Source organism: Propithecus coquereli, unplaced genomic scaffold, assembly GCF_000956105.1.
Source record: "Propithecus coquereli isolate 6110/MARCELLA unplaced genomic scaffold, Pcoq_1.0 Scaffold9, whole genome shotgun sequence".
Taxonomy (NCBI): domain Eukaryota; kingdom Metazoa; phylum Chordata; class Mammalia; order Primates; family Indriidae; genus Propithecus; species Propithecus coquereli.
In genome coordinates, this window is record NW_012155284.1 from 11,192,617 (window position 1) to 11,211,646 (window position 19,030).

Genomic DNA, 19,030 nt, shown 5'->3' on the forward strand with positions numbered 1-19,030 from the left:
ATTATGAATAAGTTCATTCTTTTACAAGTCTTTTTGTAAATACATGCTTCCGTTTATCTTGGGTAAACACTTAGGAGTGAAAATGCTGGGTCATAGGGTGGATATATGTTTAACTTTAGCAGTGTGTGAGTTCCAGTTGCTTCATATCCTCACCACTTCACTCAACTAAGCACTTAAGATTTGTATATTTTCCAGCCAGGGCAACATAGCAAGACCCCGCCTCTACAAAAAAGAAAAAAATTAGCTGGGTGTGGTGGTTCGTGCTTGTAATCCTAGCTACTTAGTTGGGAGGCTGGAACAGGAGCATCATTTGAGCCCTGGAGTTTGAGGTGGCAGTGAGCCATGATTGTGCCACTGTAATGTAGCCTGGGCAACAGAGTGAGACTCTGCCTCTAAAACAGAAAAAAAAAAATCTGTGTATTGTATATTGAGTATATCTCAACCTCAATAAAAATATCAGAAAATATGTAACAATACAGTATGTTTCTATATGCCCAGAATATAATAACCATCTTTGGGCATCTGTGTCAGAAATTGTGTTGTGGACACAAGGAACAAGAAAGAAAAGTTTGATAATTTAAAATTTTAATTTAATTGAATTATATAATTTACTAGAAAATTTTCCAGAAAATCACTCTAAAATGAAATGAACATTAGTGGCTTTATAAGTGAACTCAGCTCAACATCTATGTATAATCTCCCTGCATATTTAACTTGCTACCAATTAAGGCCATAAGAAATGTTTGCCTATTTCCATTTTAAAATATTTCACATTGCTGGTGGGAAGGTAAACTGTTAAAATCCCTACTGAATGCAATTTAGCAATATTTTTCAACTTATAAATGTTCTAAACCCTTTGACCCTGAAATTCCACTTGTAGGAATTTATCCTATTTATTTGCAGATATGCAAAGTGATGTCTGTACAAGGCTACTCATGTTAGCATTGTCTACAACAGCAAAAGATTAGAATCAACCTAAAAAAATTCATCACTAGGGTTACTATACACTGAAGCGATGGGCCTTTCTAAAAAAAGAAAAAATAGGGTTACTAGGTAGCTAAAAAATGAGGATGCTTTTTAATGTTTCAGTTATGGAATAATTTCTATGTGAAAAATAATACATGTAATTGCTTATATATGCATAAAATGCCTGGAAAAACATACTAAAAACTGACAAGAATGATAATTTCTAGAGAGGAGAGCTGTGTATCTGTGTTACAGAGTGCCATTGACTTTTTTGAACTTTGGACTGTGTGACCATTAATAGTAAAACCATGCATCTCTGCATTAATAAGGAGACATTTTAGGGGAGAATCATAATCCAAATGTAAAGTAAAACCAGAATCCTTTGATTAGAGATAATCTGATTATGTAGCTTCATTGTTTTTCTGATGAAATCAGAAAAGTTTAAAGTTTGATCAGTTATTATGTTAAAGGAGCAATAAATACATATTATAAAAGATGTAAAGTTTATTTTTTTCCCCCTTAGAGACAGGGTCTTGCTATATTGCCCAGGTTGGTCCCAAACTTCTCAAGCAATCCTCCCACCTTAGCCTCCCAAAGTGTTGGGATTACAGATGTGGCCCCACCAAGTTTATTTTAAATGTAAATCACGAGCTCTCAAATTGATAACAAAGGAAAACAATAGTTAGAGAGAAAGGGAAGAAAAAGAACTTAAATAGGTATATAAACAGCCACTAACAGGGCAAATAGACTATTAAACAGGCCTCTGTTTTGAGTATTATTTGAAACTTATTTATATACTAAACATCTAATCTCTTGGGATACTAATTTTTAGAAAAAAGAGAAAAATTAATTAACAGCTACCTTTGAAGGCTAAAATAATAAAAATTCCTCAACTTTATTTAGCTCTTTTCAGCTTGCCATTCATTTTCACATACATAATTCCTTTTTTTTCCTTTTTTCTCTTTTATCCTTGCCACATCTGTATGAACATAATTCCTTTTGTTCCGAACTCTGTGAAGTTGTTTTGAGCAGATTTTACTGATTTTATGTATAACACAAAAAAATACCCAGAGAGGTTGATTTGCCTCAAGTTGTGTGGTTTCTATGAGCTGAAGCACAGTACCCTGGAGTTTTCAATACTAGAGTTTCCCTACTTTTCACTTGCACCCCTTAACCTTCAGCCCCTTTCCTTTCTCTCACAAGTACATTAATTTTTTTTTTTTTGCTGTTTATATACCTCCTAAGGGGAATGACAATTTTAATATTGGTATAATATTTATTATACCTTGCTATCTACTTAAAACAAATTTTACTGTATAAAAATTGCATTAAAACATCAATATGCAGTTATTTTCCCACCACTCAGAATTTTTAATATATTGAAGATTCTGGACCAAAAAATGTGCAAAGACAAGAAATATCAAAATAACTTACAACAAATTTCTAAAACCCCTCGCATATTAAAATTGGCATGACAAAAATATGATTTACAATACATGTTTGCTATTATCATATAGATAAGAAAATAGTACCCATACTAAATTCAACCTACTTATCAAAATTCTTAGTATAAGAATGAAAATATTCAGATGTTTATAAATAGATAGGTATTCAAAAGTTTCTTTTGGACAACATTCTTTGGTGTTCATAAGACTGCATATATTATTACATATCTATCTATCATCATAAAGTTTTTTCAGACTACATATCCAGTCAAAATTGGAAATGAAAAAATATAAATTATGTATTACTACAGAAAGTAGTTGTATGGTATTTTGATTTCATGGTGTCCAAATGTTTATGGACAAGTTTTACTTACTAAACCTTGATATAGTTACCTACTTTTTGATATTTCTTATATATGTTCTAGAAATTAGGAAAAATGTGACATCCATAGGCAGAGAATTTAACTCTGAGTTGACAATTGTTTATGATTCTCTTAACTGGCTGTTCTACAACATATGGAGCTAAATGAAAAAATGAGAAGCCCTGCATTGCTTAGATACCAGCTTGATAAGCAGCTTGGAATGCCAAATGTATAATAAGAAATGGAATATTCTAATTTGGAGGACGATGACAAGTGAATGAATAACATGGACACAATTTAGTATGAGTTCTTTACCCTACTAAATTAATTATTCACTTGCAAATATTACCAAAAGTAAAAAAATTTATTTTACAGAGTGGTTGATTTTCATAATACATCAAAAACTGTAATGTTATACTTTCCTATTCTCATTCATCTCATACCAGTGGTTGAAGTTTCTCCCAAATAATTTAGTTTACATTTAAAGTGGCAATACAGATTTTACTTAATGGACTTAAGTTATAATTAGAAACCAGTTTATATACAGAAAATCCATAAATATAGAACTTTTATTCCTATTTTATCCTTAGGCTATGCAAAAAATCGACTAAAAATTTCTCGTTTAGGTCTTTGTAATAAACATGTAAATACATATTTACAATGAAGATGCTTTCTGGTAGAAAGTAAACAAACAGAAATAATTTTGGTCTTCACTGGAATCCATCATTATGTCTCCATTTTTGAAGATGATGTGATACCTTACGTTCACTCAAACTTTAAGATTCCTTTATACACATAATCCGAACAATAATTATTTTACTTGTATAATTAATACTTCATTCTGTATTTAAATTTCCTTTAAGAAAGATTCCTTGATCCGATCGTAGAGAGCTTGAAAAGTTCCTGTACAATTATGTGCAATTTTCATCCTTCTGGCAATACTACAAATACTGAGTTCTTCAATTGTCATTGTTTGTACCCCAGGGGTAATTCTTGAGTTATCTCACATGATGTAAGTACCATCTTTGCAATATTTCATAGACTCCATTTGTTTTGTCATAGCCAGAACATCATGAAATCCAGTACTTAGTCCAGACATATGTTGAAAGTATGCCTCTTTTTCCACTTGAATTGTTAAATTGTTTACTCCAGCATCTTTAAGTATTCCTGTAACCTGTTATAAAAATCCAGATATTTTAAAACATTTAAATAATGCATGTAGTATACATGTATTAATATGTCATAAATAACTGATACAGGCTGAGTATCCCTAATTTGAAAATCTGAAATCTAATATGCTCCAAAATCTGAAACTTTTTGAGTGCCAACATGACACTCAAAGGAAATGCTCATTGGAGCATTTTGGATTTCCGGATTAGGGACGCTGAACTGGTAAGTATGATGCAAATATTACAAAATCTGAAAAAAAATTTGAAATTTAAAACCCTTCTGGTCCCAAGCATTTTGGATATTGAACCTGTATCATATTTTTTATGGTTATAGATAGCCCAAGATAAATCCTCAAAGTAATGTTTATTATTTAGTTCATCAAAATATTAGAATGTTTTAGAAGGTCAGTAAATTACTGACTTGACATTCACAGTAGAAAAGGAAAACAGCTATTGTTTCCAATTTGGTTTACCTGGAATAGGGCTTTAAGAACTGTTTTTATTTATTTATTCATTCATTCATTTTTCTCAAATCACCATCTGCAAGTAAAGGAACTGTTTTGATTCCTATCTCCAAACATAGCATATACACTGCCAACTTTATTATTATTATTAATTTAGGGATATATTTATAGTAACTCATAATTTACTGGGTACCAAGATGGACCATAAATGAATTTTTTTATACTAACTTAAGCTTGTCCTCTAAATATGGAAACGTGACTTTATTTTAGGATAGAAAACAAATCTAGATGTAAAAAGTAAGTTATATTACCCTGGGACAGCTCAAAGATTGATACTTTTGAATAGTATATGACTACTGAGCCATATAACTTATGATCTGTGCAATTTTATTCATGAATTGTCTCAGCAAAGTTACTTTAAAAACAAAAAGATTATTACCTGCTGTACTATTCTTTGTTCCAACACATCGGATGTCACTTGTATATGAATTGTTCCTGCCACAACACTGGCAGAATGACGCCAAAAATGAGGGTCTCGGTATGATATTAATCCTTCAATTTTCTGTATCTGACAAATAAAAAGAAGAGGTGATATAAATGGTCTAATTTACTTAACTTAATGGAAATACTTTCTGATAGAAAGTAAACACAGATTCCTTGGTCCAGGAATCACTATTTAGCTGATTTAAAAAAGAAAAAAAATAAAATAAAATAATGAGCAGAGGCCAGAAGTAGGAAGGAATAGGAAAGGCACTAGTTTGAAGTAAAAGGTGCCTAAAATATTCTGGCCCATGAGTGATGCCAGGAAGGTAGCTCTGAATAGGAAGGCAAATGAGAGTTATAGGGTCTTTATACCCAAATTTGGCTTTTGTGAACATTCATGCCCCTATTTTCACTGATATAATACAACTTTGCCTATTCTTAACATTACCTGGACATATCCAATAGCCAATGAAATACATGGTTTCCTTTACACTGATACATACATATAAACATTATTTGTTATATAGAGGTAACACATTCAAAAGATACCCTCAATGTTCAATGAGAGGATTGGTTAAATAAATTACTGACTACCCATACAATGTAATACTATGCTGTCATTAAAAATGTATCAGAAGCCGGGCGCAGTGGCTCACGCCTGTAATCCTAGCACTCTGGGAGGCCGAGGCGGGCGGATCGTTTGAGCTCAGGAGTTGGAGACCAGCTTGAGCAAGAGCAAGACCCCGTCTCTACTAAAAAAAATAGAAAGAAATTAGCTGGACAACTAAAAATATATAGAAAAAATTAGCCGGGCATGGTGGCGCATGCCTGTAGTCCCAGCTACTTGGGAGGCTGACGCAGGAGGATCACTTGAGCCCAGGAGTTTGAGGTTGCTGTGAGCTAGGCTGATGCCATGGCACTCTGGCCTGGGCAACAGAGTGAGACTCTGTCTCAAAAATAAAAATTAAAAAAAAAAAAAAAAAGTATTAGAATATTTATCAATGTGACATAATTTATAAAACAGTATAAAAGTTGCATTAAAGGTTAGCCTAGAAAAAAAATACAAAAAAAAAACAGTATAAAAGTGTTTTTTAGCCACTTTTATTTTCAAAACATTTTTATATAGAAAAACAACTTGTGAAAGTGTTTCCAGGTGGTAAAATTATATGTTTTTTTTTTCTTTTTTGTATTTTTCTGTATTTTGAAGATTACTATAATGGATATATGTTATTTTTGGAATAAAAAACACTTTTTAAAAAGTAGAATGTAGTTTTCACTAATTATGAGAAGGTGAGAAAACATTGCTAATTTTATTTATGGAAACAATGGGTTAAGTAAGATGCTATTGCTTAAATATTCAAGATGTCAACTTTTTATCAGCAGATCCCAATTACTTTAGTATGATATGGCAAACTACAGGGTGAAATATATTCTATTTTATATTTGTTTTTTCTAGGAATTGCCTTTTTCTATTCTCATTCTATTTTTCTACAAGATTGTCTTTTTCTTGATTTAAAAGATTATGGATAGTAAGCCTTACCCTGTTTATATGTGTTACAAATATTTTCTCCTGGTTTTTGTATTTTATATTTGTTGTTGAAATCTTTTACGAACTGGCAATTTTCAATTGGTAATATCTGTAGATTATTTTTCTTCCCTTTTTCGTTTCTGGTTCCACTTCAAGTATATTAAAAAGCCTATCCCTGCTGTGAGCTAGGCTGACGCCACAGCACTCTAGCCTGGGCAAAAAGAGTGAGACTCTGTCTCAAAAAAAAAAAGGCTATCCCTACCTCTGTGATTATGAAAGCATTTTATAATTTTTGTCATTTATGTATTTAATCCACTGGAAATGTATTTTTTTTTTTAGAGATGGAGTCTTGCTATATTGCCCAGGCTGGACTTGAACTCTTGGCTCTAGTGATCCTCCCTTCTCAGCCTCCTCAGTAGCTGGGCTGGGACTATAAGCACCTCCCACCATGCCTGGCTTTTGGAAATGTATTTTTATATGTTATGGTATGGTATAGAGATATTATAGCTTTTCTTTTACACCAAGTGGTGATATAATTAACCCAAAGTTGGTTAATTAGGTCAATTAATCATTTTTCCCCACTGATCTGAAATGCCATCTTTGCTATATACTGAATTCCATGAATTCCTGGGTCTGTTTCTGGACAACCTATTATTTTTTAAAAAATTGATTTATGTGTTTATTCCTATGCAAGGACCAAACTACTATTAGTTTTATAAGTTAATTCTGTAACTTTATGATTGCAAAATAGGATTCTATTAATTAATTCTGTAAATTTATGTATGTTTTCTTGATTATTCCTCAAGCACTACTCTTCCAAATAAGTTTCAAATAATATTGGATTATCTATGACCCCCCCAAAACAAAAACAGAGATTTTTTTTGTTTTTGTTTTTGAGACAGGGTCTCGCTCTTTCACCTGGGCTAGAGTGCAGTGGTATCACCATAGCTCATTGCAACATCAAACTCCTGGGATTAAGCAATCCTCTTGCCTCAGCCTCCTGAGTGGCTGGGACTATAGGCGTGCACCACCATACCCAGCTAATTTTTCTATTTTTTTGTAGAGATGGGGGTCTCACTCTTGCTCAGCCTGGTTTTGAACCCCTGACCTCAAGCAATCCTCCTGCTTGGCCTCCCAAAGTGCTAGTATTACTGGCATGAGCCACTGAGCCTGGCTGAATTGAGATTTAAATAAAAGAAAATCAACATCTTTATGATACAGTCCTCTCATCTAAGAAAATGTCTCTCTCCATCTATTCAGTCCCTGTTTTATATCCTTTAAGAAAAACTGTATATTTTTTATTCATATCTTATACATTTCTTGTTAGGTCAACTTATTCAATTTCTTTTTTTTTTTTTTTTTTATTGGTAATACTTGCTCCAGAGACTTATTCAATTTTAATACTATTTTAAAAGGAAAAAAATACTGAAGAAATTACATACAGTACCTTTTCTAAAGCAATATGTAGTTCTTTTTCATATTCTGATGGTAGTCTCAGAAGCAGAACCTGACAGGCATCTTTAATCAGTGGGACAACACTGAGAAATATTAATATAGCAATAAAAAGAGAACAGAGGGGATCAGCAATGAACCATCCAAACTGTTCTATAAGAATTGTGGATACAATCACACCAATGCTGCCAAGTGTGTCTGCCAAAACATGTAGAAATACACCTACAAATAAAATATATAAAAACATTAAAAATTAAGGAACATCTAATTTAGTTTTTTTATCCATTCTGTCAGTATTATTGGGTACCTACTATACACTACACACTTTGTTAGTGGCTAGGTACTTGAAAATGTCTAAAACATGGTCACTGCTTTCAAGGAGTTCAGAGTACAGTGGTAAAAAGATAAAAACATGGGCACCTATGACAGTGTGGTGAGTTTTATGGTGGTGCAGTTACTTTGTCTGCAAAGGCTTCCTAATCATGCTTGAGTCAAGTTTTGACATTACCCAAATTGCTTATATTAAATAATCAGGATAAACAATTCAACATAATACTTCCCCCATATTTTTCATAGTGCAATAAAAATTCCAAAAAAGGAAAAGATACTTCCTTGAAGGTTCATAGTGATACACTTTCAGTGTTTCCCTTGCAACTAATATTTATTCAACAGTCACTATGAAAAGGACCCTATATTGAGATTTTGAAGATTTTAAAAATAAAATTAAAAAAATTTAAAAATGAAAAGGACTCTATAATTACAATAATTTAACAACTGACATTTATGAACAAATGTATTTTCATTTAAAACATTTTTATTTTAATGTGGTAAGAACAATTAACATGAGAACTATACTCTTAACAAATTTTTAAGTGTATAATATACTATTGCTGACTATAGGTATAATGTTTTACAACAACTCTCTAGAACTTATTTATCTTAATTAAAACTTTATGCCTATGGATTAATAAGCTCCATTTCTCCCTCCTTCTAGCACTGTTACTCTACTCTTTGATTCTATGAATTTCATCCCATATAAATGAAATCAAGCAGTATTTGTCTTTCTGTGACTGGCTTATTAGTTCACTTAACATAATGTCCTCAGGTTAAATGATGTTGTTACATATTACAGAATTTCCTCCTTTTTAAAGGCTGAATATTCTATTTTACATACATACAAACATGAGTATTTTCTATAACAGATGACTTCAGACCTTTCTTTTAGGCACAGATTGCTTTTTAAAAATCAAATCATACCAGAAGGCCAATATTAATACAAATAAACACGGAGTGGCCATTTAGAACACAGTTGAAAGGTAGGATAATATTTGGCAAGAACTTACCCCTCATGTTAGCATTCATGCCTCCGCCTATGGATCCATGGCTGTGACCATGCCCATGGTCACTGTGTCCATGTATATGGTGTGAATGGCTGTGATCAGATGAGTGACAGCTTCCTTGAGAAGCTCCATGGTTATGGCTATGAGCATGGCTAAAGGCACAGATACCAATAAGGTTTACTATCAGCCCTCCAACGGAGACTGGCTAGCAAAAGGGAGAAAAGAAAACCTTTAAATTTGTAATTTTTAAATAAACATATTTAAAAGTGATTATATAGCTATATATGTTTTTCTGTTTACAGTTTTGAAAGTATGTACAGTAAAACTTCACTAAGTTCAGTAAGTCCAAAATTTTAAAAATGTGAACTGTAGAATATTTTAGAAGAAACATTTTAAGTTTCAAATATCAAACAAAACTGATAGGTAGAGGAATTTGGACATACTCTAGTTTAAGTGATTAAGAATGATATATACTGGGAGGCTGAGGCAGGAGGATTGCTGGAGCTCAGCAGTTTGAGACTAGCCTGAGCAAGAGCGAGACCCCGTCTCTACTGAAAACAGAAAAAAAAAAATTAGCCAGGCATGGTTGGTCCCCTTGTAGTCCCAGCTACTTGGGAAGCTGATGCAAGAGGATACCAGGAGTTTGAGGTTGTAGTGAGCTGTAAAACCACTAATAGAATCGTATTAAAATACTATTTTGCAATTTGTTTTTCACCTAGTACATCTTGTAAATATTTTTCATGCCAGTATATACAAATATACCTCATTCTTTTTAATAGCTGTATAGTAGTCTATTATATATTCTAGCTGTATATATATGATGATGGCACTGCATTCTACCCAGGGTGACAGAGTGAGACTCTGTCTCAAAACAAAACAAAATAAAAACAAAACAAAACAAAAAGAATGATATATACTTGATTCATGGCTTATATATAAATAAATGATACAAAGTTTTGTTTTGTTTATTTAAATAAAGAGTTTGAAAGTATTGCTTACTAGTGTAAGTATACACTGTACCTTAAATCTTGTTTATATTACTAGGTAAATTTGAACAGTTTGTATAGCAATGATTATGATTTATTAATGTATGAATTCCGAATACAGTCTTACTGTGTCTTAAATATAGTAAAATTTTCCAAAGTAAAAAATGTACAATGAAAAAGCAAATATATAATAGTAATCTCCCATTTTTGTCTTAATAAAGTGAATGAAATTATCTTGATTTAATGGTGCCACAATACTCCAAAGAATAAACTCCTTATTAACATACATACACATATACCTTTTAAAACCACTACTACAATCATATTCTAATACTATTTTGCAATTTGTTTTTCATTTTATAGTATTCTATTATATATTCTAACTGTATATATAGATGTACCTCGTTCTTTTTTTTTTTTTTTAAAGGCTGGTCAAGTGGAGCAGTGGGAGTGGAGAAGGAATACTTCATTCTTTTTAATAGCTGTATGGTATTCTATTATAACAAATTTATTTAATTATTTCTTTCACTGGGGGACACTGGATTATCTCCATTTTTTCCACTTTTATAAACAATAGTATGATGAATCATGTACTTATATACACTTGTGTGAATGTTTATATATGATAAATATTAAAGGTCAAAGGATATGAGCATTTAAAAATCTAGGGTATATTTCCAAACTGTACCTCAAAAACATTTTACTAGTGTATGTTCCCACCAGTAAGACTCAGAACTGCTTTTAGTCATTCAACAATTAATTGCTGATTGCCTACAAGTCAGGTGCTAGAATTTATGAGTTACTGATACACAATTCAGGTCCTGAAGATACTTCTATCTTAATTGTGGAAGAATGACAAATTAAACAACTGCAACTCGGTGTTGCTAAAAGAATGCACAAAATATAATCGGAATATAGAGAAGGGGTATCTAACAAACTCTGAAGAAGGAAGAGAGGGATGAAGGGAAAATATTCCACCAGAGGAGACATACAAGCAAAATCTTGAAGGAGGCTTAAGGGCAGAAGTGAGGCAAGGACATTAACAACTACAAGGAATAGCACATGTAAATTTTGGTGGTATAGGGAGCACATTAAAAGTTCTTATAGTAATAATAGAATATATAGAGTGAAGCCTTTAAAATTATATTTTTTTTCTGATTTTCTCTCTAACATTGTGCACATTTACTCAAGTATTTAAAAACACATCTTTAAACAAAACCATTTAATAACCTGTATATTTTACAATGTCATCTAATATTTTGACTATTAAAATATTAGAGAAAAAGGATTCTTTGATTTCTTTTTCTTTTTTTAAAAACAAAAAACAGAGTCTCATTCTGTTGCCCAGGCTGGAGAGCAGTGTTGAGATCATAGCTCACTGCAGTCTCAGACACCTGAGCTCAAGTGATCCTCCCACCTCAGCCTTCCAAGTAGTTGGGACTACAGGCCGTGCCACCATGCCTGGCTGATTTTTAAAAACTTTTTATAGGGACAGGGTCTCCCTATGTTGCCCAGGATAGTCTAAAATTCTTGGCCTCAAGGGATGCTCCTGCCTCGGCCTCTCAAAGTGCTGGGATTACAAGTGTATGCCACCACATCCTGCACATTTATTTTTTATATTTTTTTAGAGACAGGATCTCTTTTATGTTGCCCAGGCTGGAGTGCAGTGGCTATTCACAGGTGGGTTTATAACACACTACAGCCTTAAACTCCTGGGCTCAAGCGATTTTCCTGCCTCAGCCTCCCGAGTAGCTGAGACTACAGATGTGTACCGCTGGGCCTGGCTTCATCTTAACTAATTACATTTGTAATGACCCTACTTCCAAATATTTCATTTTTGTAGAGACAGGGTCTCACTATGTTGCCAGGCTGGTCTTGAACTCCTGGCCTCAAGTAATCCTTCTGCCTCAGCCTCCCAAAGTGTTAGGATTATAAGCGGGAGCCACCACGCCCAGCCAGACTGATTGATTTCTAAGAGTCAACAGTATATGTAAATAGCAAGATAGGAAGTTATTAATGTGTTGATTTAAGTAAAAAATAAAACCTTCCCCTATCAATAACTATAGTTAAACTTTGACATGGAAAAAACTTTATGAGTAGAAATTCAAATAAAAAAATAAAAAGACTTACCGTTAACATGTGTGTGTCTAATTCTGGAGGATCAATCAATCTAGCCACTGACTCCATAAACACAAAAAAAGCTATTACTATTAAAAAAAGTCCATTAATAAATCCAGAGAGAATTTCTATTCGGCCATACCTAAAAACATAGAATACTTTTTAGAAAAGGAAAATGACAAATATTTTAAAAGTATAAACATTATTACTTTATAATGAGGAAACAAGTCCAGATTTTAAAACTACTAAATAATAACATTAGAAAATTACCATTATTTTAAATATTATATTAATGCTGGAAGGTCTTTCTGTACATATAACTCCTTGTTAAAATTTTATATATTCATCAAAGTCCTTTAGTGTTCCTCTTACACAAAGCTTTTCCTAATTTTCTAGCAAGGAGTTATTAATATTAATATTTCTCCCTGCTTTAAACACTTGATGCGCTCTATCTCTGTCATGGCACACAGATTCTGCTTTGTACCAAAATCTTTAATATTTTTGGCTCATCCATCTTTCAAAATATAAACAGTTGAGAGTAAGAGCTGAATTTATTAATTTAGAGTACATGTTATCAAAATGTCTCACAAAAAGGGATTCTAGTATTTGCTGAAATGAATTATTTGCTTAATGGAAGGATATTTTCATGTATAGCCACTTCAAATTTTGAATACTCTTTCTAACAGCAAAGATGTGAATGACCATGGACATTCCATTGCCTCAAAGAAACATGTTGAGCAAAGAACTCAAGATTTTAACTGAATTTTGCCCCCTGACTAAAAAGAGGATTTGTCAGGGAGTATAATCTTGAATTTACTGCCATTCAATACTTATCAAACACTTGGTTCATATCCCCTTATCTTCTTCAAATTAAGGAAAAATGAAGATCTGAAAACTATTTGTATTAAAAGTAATACAATTTTATTTCCTAAAATGGAATTTGCACTTCATATTTTTTTATTATGCTTTATCACCTTGATAGTGTACCTACCCATAAGAGAAAATCCGAGTGGCTTTCCATCTACTCATCAGAGCAGCAAAAAGTCCCATAACCAAAGCAGAGCAGTCAAAGAGCATGTGAAATCCATCTGAGATCAGACCCAGACTATTGGTCAGCACACCATAGAATAATTCCACAAAGGTAAAAAGCTAAAAATATTAAAAAAAAAAAGGGAGGAGTATGTTGGGAAATATGTTTCAATAGAGATTTATCAGAGTTCAATCATGATGATTTTAATCTTTAATTACACAAACCTTAATTGAACATCTGCTATAACTTTGCCTCTTTAGGTATTTAGTGGTATTTCTGGTACTTATACCAGAAACCTCATTTCATATAAATTTTGTAAGAAACTAAGATAAATCAGATATATTTATTTTATAAACTATTTAAAAGGACAGTTCTTTATTTTTACATCTGTAAAAAATAATAAACAAGGCTATAAAGTGTTAGCAATCAGTGGTCTGTAGTGAAATCCTATAAGGAGTAGATAAAACTCCTTAAATACCACTGTATTTACTCATTTGAAAGAGCATACTAAATGAACACTTCTAAATGCCTCAAAAACTTTACACAAGTAGTCCGAATATGATCCTGTAATTCTGTTAGTATTTAGAGAAAATGTAAATTTTAGCCCATTTCTAATTATCATAAATTTGGGAATTACTAAAATTATACCAGAACTGTTAAAATTAAAATACTAAGCTTTTAAGATATGCCACTAATATTTAAAAATCTTACCAGATTCAAGCACAAGAAGTAAAAGATCTGCCTAGAGTCACTTTCCTCGAGAATTTGTTTTAGTGATTCCTTAATAAACCTAGGGATTGATTGAGAGCTATGCTGGAAAGCATCACCCATGAAGTTATAAAGAGGTGTTCCTTCAGGAGAATATCCAATAAGGGTACCTTTCTGTCCTCTCTTAGAGGGAGATGATAAGATGTTGGCAGCTGCAAAAAGAAAAAAAAAAAAGGATATTACAAAAGGTTTAAAAGTTTAAGCTATCAAAAACCAACAAGGTAACTGTCAGCACTAAATGCAAACACTGGAGAATGTCCCAAATTAAATAAAAGATTTGATCATCGGAATCCATAGAGAGAAATTTGTTAAAATAAAAACAAGGAAGAACATGCTTACATAAAATGAAGAATACCGCACTCACTACCACTCCTCCAGATAGGACATGTTCAGTGCTCTCCTGGTGTGCTGCTTTGTTCATAGCCCGAAGCTGGTCTGTTATTGGATGTGTCCAAAAATTTCCAAAAAGGAGAGCACTAATAAAAATGGGAAAGGATCCATAGCGAGCACACTTGGAAACTTCCATTTTGACTGAACAAATGGAATCCACATAGAAATCCAAGATCATGACAAAAAAGATAACCGTTGTAAAAGGCATAATGAGAGAAAACCAAGACTCGACTTTACTCTAGAAATTAAAAAAAAAAAAAAAAGTCAAGACTATATGGGTATAAAGTTCATATCTCACAAGATGCTTCTGTTAATCTTATGTATAAGCAGATATTCTCATGATTCAATATGTTTCATACCAAGACTTAAGAGCTACAAGATATTGGCACTTCTCTCCAGTATTCTCCAAAGGATTAAAAAACAAAAAGCATTGGCCAGTCATGGTAGGTCACACCTATAATCCCAGCACTTTGGGAGGCTGAGGTAGGAGGATTGCTTGAGGCCAGGAGTTTGAGACCAGCCTTGGCAACCCAGTGAGACCCCATCTCTACAAAAAACTGGAAAAAAAAAAAAATTAGCCTGGCATGGTGGTGTACACCTGTAGTCCCAGCTACTGAGGAGGCTAGGATGGGAGAATCACTTGACCCCAGGAGTTCGAGGCTTCAGTGAGCTATGTTTGTGCTACTCACTGCACTACAGTCTGAACGACAGAGCAAGACCCTATCTCGAAAAACAAAACAAAACCAAAAAAGGATTATTGTTTAATAATTTGATAAATACTAAGTGACCCACAATCCTTAGGCCTAACATGTAGTTTTTAATTGTTGTTTCTTCAACTGTTTCCTTTGGATGACAGAGCAAGACTCTGTCTCAAAAAACCAAACCAAACCAAAAAGGGATTATTAATAATTTGATAAATACTAAGTGACCCACAATGCTTAAGCATAACATGTAGTTTTTAATTGTTGTTTCTTCAACGTGATTCCTTTGGGATGTGAGGAATATGTAAATGTAATAGTATTTGATTTGTATGTTTTATTTTTTTTTTTTTTTGAGACAGAGTCTTGTTCTGTTGCCTGGGTTAGAGTGCCGTGGCATCAGCCTAGCTCACAGCAACTTCAAACTCCCAGGCTCAAGCAATCCTTCTGCTTCACCCTCCCAAGTAGCCGGGACTACAGGCATACGCCACCATGCCCGGCTAATTTTTTTATGTATATATATTTTTAGTTGTCTAGCTAATTTCTTTCAATTTTTAGTAGAGACGGGGTCTTGCTCTTGCTCAGGCTGGTCACGAACTCCTGAGGTCAAACAATCCGCCTGCCTCGGCCTCCCAGAGTGCTAGGATTACAGGATTACAGGCATGAGCCACCACGCCCAGCGATTTATTATGTTTTATAAACAATAAAATTAACTCCAAAATATTGTTTTAAAAACTACAGAGAAAAAGCAAAGATATTTTAAAAGCCATTTTCAACCTCAAATTAAAATAAAATACAATACCAAACTAAAATACTAAACTAAAATTTTAAATAACAGGAATTCATTTTAGTTCTACCAGTAAATTCTTGCTCTTACCTCAGTTGTCACAGAAAGAACAATGACCCATGGGCATAAGAGAAGAGCAGAAACAAGATGGGATAAAGCTTGAAGACGTTTGGCTCCACCAACATCTATAGAGAGCTTTCTGGAAGCTGTATGAAAACCAACTTTACAACACAAAGCCAGTACTAGTAACAATACTCCACCCTGTAAGTAAAATTAGGTAAGTCTCATTAGAAACACATATAGTGCAACACTCAAATATGTGATATTTGAAGAAGCAGAACTAGTATGTTTTTTCCATATCCTCACTTAACTATTAAATGGCAGGCAATACTGTAAATTACTGATAACCTACTTCAAATGTACTTTTATAGTTAGAGTTCCTATAACTTTTCAGAATCTTTTCATTCCCTTAGCAACAAAGAAAAGAACATACCTTGTGATCTGCCACACCTAAGAAGGCAATGGCTGTGTAAAGCATGTGAGTTAGAGCACTGTCATGATGTCCTTCAGCTAAGTGAGTTGGAGTAAAGGTAAAAATTCCAAAAATTATCTCCTTGAAACCTGAAGTTCTCCTGAAATTTTAGCTGCATTATTTTGGGTTGAGTATACACTGGTCTGGGGGCCCCAAACCTGACTACCCTCAATAACATGTTTCCCTTAAAAACAAAGCAAAACAAAACAATATAACATTTAATTCCAGGACCTCATTTACAAATTGGAATGCCTATATTTCAATTATTTTCTCTAAAACAATTATAATAGTGCTTAAGATAAAGTTGCTACATTTCAGTAGTTAACTTCCAAAAGACATATGCATACATACTGTAAGTAGTACAAAGGGACAAAAGCAAGGAATCTCCTTGGATCATTCCTGTTCAGTGAAAGTGAGGTTGCCCTTTTTTAGTAACATGTAAAATCAGTCCTAAATTTGTCTTTTAGGTCACTGACCATATAAGCCTCAGGAAAGGAAGTAGCAAGCAAAAGGGGTGGGGAGTGGGGAATAAAGGTTGTATCACAAGCAACTCTGAGCTTTTTCAAAATCATGCTCCTCTCTCATTGTAACAAAGTACTAATAAGTTTTAGGGCAGTGAGTATCAGTATCTAGAAGAATCAAAACTGGTGCTCTGAGTTCTGCTGAATAGAATGGGTAAAGGTGTGTGAATAGGAGAGAACAAAGCTCGTCCGTAGAGTAAAATGAGTAGTCATATTTGACTAGAAAGTTGGGTTTACACAAGGGAAGAGTGGAGGCTGAAGTAGAAATAATTTGGAGCAAGAGGATAAATAACAGGTAAGAGAAACTGAATTTTTTCTTTCAGGCAAGAAGATGCCAAAGGTTCTGCATTTAGAAACATTTAAATTGTAAATTATAAGGTAGCAAAGAGATTAGGTTGAGAGGTAAATCATCTATTTTTTTTAAACACCAGACCACTCTAAAATATTCTTTCAATGTTCTTAAATTTCTGAAAACTTAGGGTACCGTAGAAGATATTGAGATGCTATAAAATATTTAACTTAGAATTAATTTGTTCATTATTTGAATACTGATTTAGAACATCTACATTAATCTATGAAGGTTTTATTCATCGCTGATCAGTTTAATTCATTTACTCCTTATTTTTCCATTCTGGCAGTCTTCTATTTTTCTGTAAGACTTTAAATAAATATCCCATCTATTGCAAAAGGATACGGTGTTCAGCCATTTTAGCCATGAGATCATCATTGTCGAAAAGCAATAAACAGATCACAGCAATAATGAAAAAAGCAGCCCCCCTTGTCTGAAAATAAAGAAAACAGTACTAAGGATGACTTTTTCAAGAGTTGATTTTTAAGATGATAACTATACAAATATTAAAGAAAAGCACTTTTTTCCAAATAAATACTTAAAGAAAAATAACATCTGACATTAAAGCCCTTATATACATTTACAGTATTAACAGAAAGATATAAAAGTAAAGAGATCTAACAAATTCTGCAGAATATTTTAAGGGCATTTAAGACACATAATGTTGACAACTTCAGTTATCTCCTTGCTAGCATGGCTAGGCATGTTACTATGAACAAACTATTACTGTTTATAGAATTAACCTTCATAAATCTTACTTTACTTCTGTTTGAAAAGCCCAAGCTAAAGTAGCTGAAGGATAATTAGTAGGAATTTATTTCACTTTATAACATGCAAGAGATACAGAATATTCTAGTTACTACTTCTCTAGGGAAAAAGAATCAAGAAAATTAGCAGTCAGACCCTATCCCTAACACTAATATTAAAAATAAATAAATAAAATTATGTTCTCATTCCAGGGAAAGGATTTGACAAAAGAAAATTATAGAAAGGACATATTAGCCTAATTTATGTAAACATTTCAGAATGTTAGGTATAAAAGCAATCTAAACTAGGTGTGGTGGTTTGCACCTGTAATCCCAGCTACTTAGGAAACTGAGGCAGGAGGATTGCTTGAGCCCAGGAGCTTGAGACCAGCTTGGGCAACATAGTGAGACCCCATCTCAAAAAAAAGGCAATCTAAATAGCATTATTTAAACTGCAAAGTATATGGAATAAGGAAGAAAAAATAAATAAATAGTGTTACATTCTATAGTTAAAAATTTACAGATATAACCTTGTATAATACATATGCTCTTAATATATAACACATGTTACTACATAAGTGTATCATATATACTTATAATGGAAGTATCACATAATACTTCTATTAAGTAAAAGTTTACAATGAAAAGTGAGGATACTATTATATTCATTACATGTTTACCACTGCACTGGATAAATTCTCTGTTAGTGTGGTGGGTATTATGACAAAAGATAGTATAGTACACATAAAAAATATAATTTGAAATTTCTTAAGTTTTCATTGAGTTAGGATATGGCAACATCAAATCTGGAAAGTATAATTTAATCTTTTGTTAACGAAGAGGGCAAATGAGAATTTCATAATGCTTAGAGTCATAATTAAGGAAAAAAAAAAAAA

At 32.9% G+C, this 19,030-nt stretch overlaps 1 protein-coding gene across 2 annotated transcripts in view; it reads right to left on the reverse strand.

The window, feature by feature from the left end:
• Nucleotides 1-2,316: 2,316 nt before the first annotated feature.
• Nucleotides 2,317-19,030, reverse strand: part of SLC30A5 (solute carrier family 30 (zinc transporter), member 5) — a 63,698-nt gene continuing 46,984 nt past the window's right edge. The window contains exons 6-16 of one of the 2 annotated variants that reach the window (XM_012664617.1): nt 17,734-17,821; nt 16,480-16,556; nt 16,077-16,247; nt 14,451-14,739; nt 14,055-14,263; nt 13,305-13,462; nt 12,326-12,455; nt 9,213-9,414; nt 7,865-8,091; nt 4,846-4,974; nt 2,317-3,947 (exon numbers count right to left, since the gene is read on the reverse strand). In XM_012664617.1, the coding sequence (XP_012520071.1) occupies nt 3,777-3,947; nt 4,846-4,974; nt 7,865-8,091; nt 9,213-9,414; nt 12,326-12,455; nt 13,305-13,462; nt 14,055-14,263; nt 14,451-14,739; nt 16,077-16,247; nt 16,480-16,556; nt 17,734-17,821 (1,851 nt within the window). In that variant the 3' untranslated portion in view covers nt 2,317-3,776. The remainder of the gene's footprint in view (nt 3,948-4,845; nt 4,975-7,864; nt 8,092-9,212; nt 9,415-12,325; nt 12,456-13,304; nt 13,463-14,054; nt 14,264-14,450; nt 14,740-16,076; nt 16,248-16,479; nt 16,557-17,733; nt 17,822-19,030) is intronic. The other variant, XM_012664618.1, reaches the window with a different exon arrangement.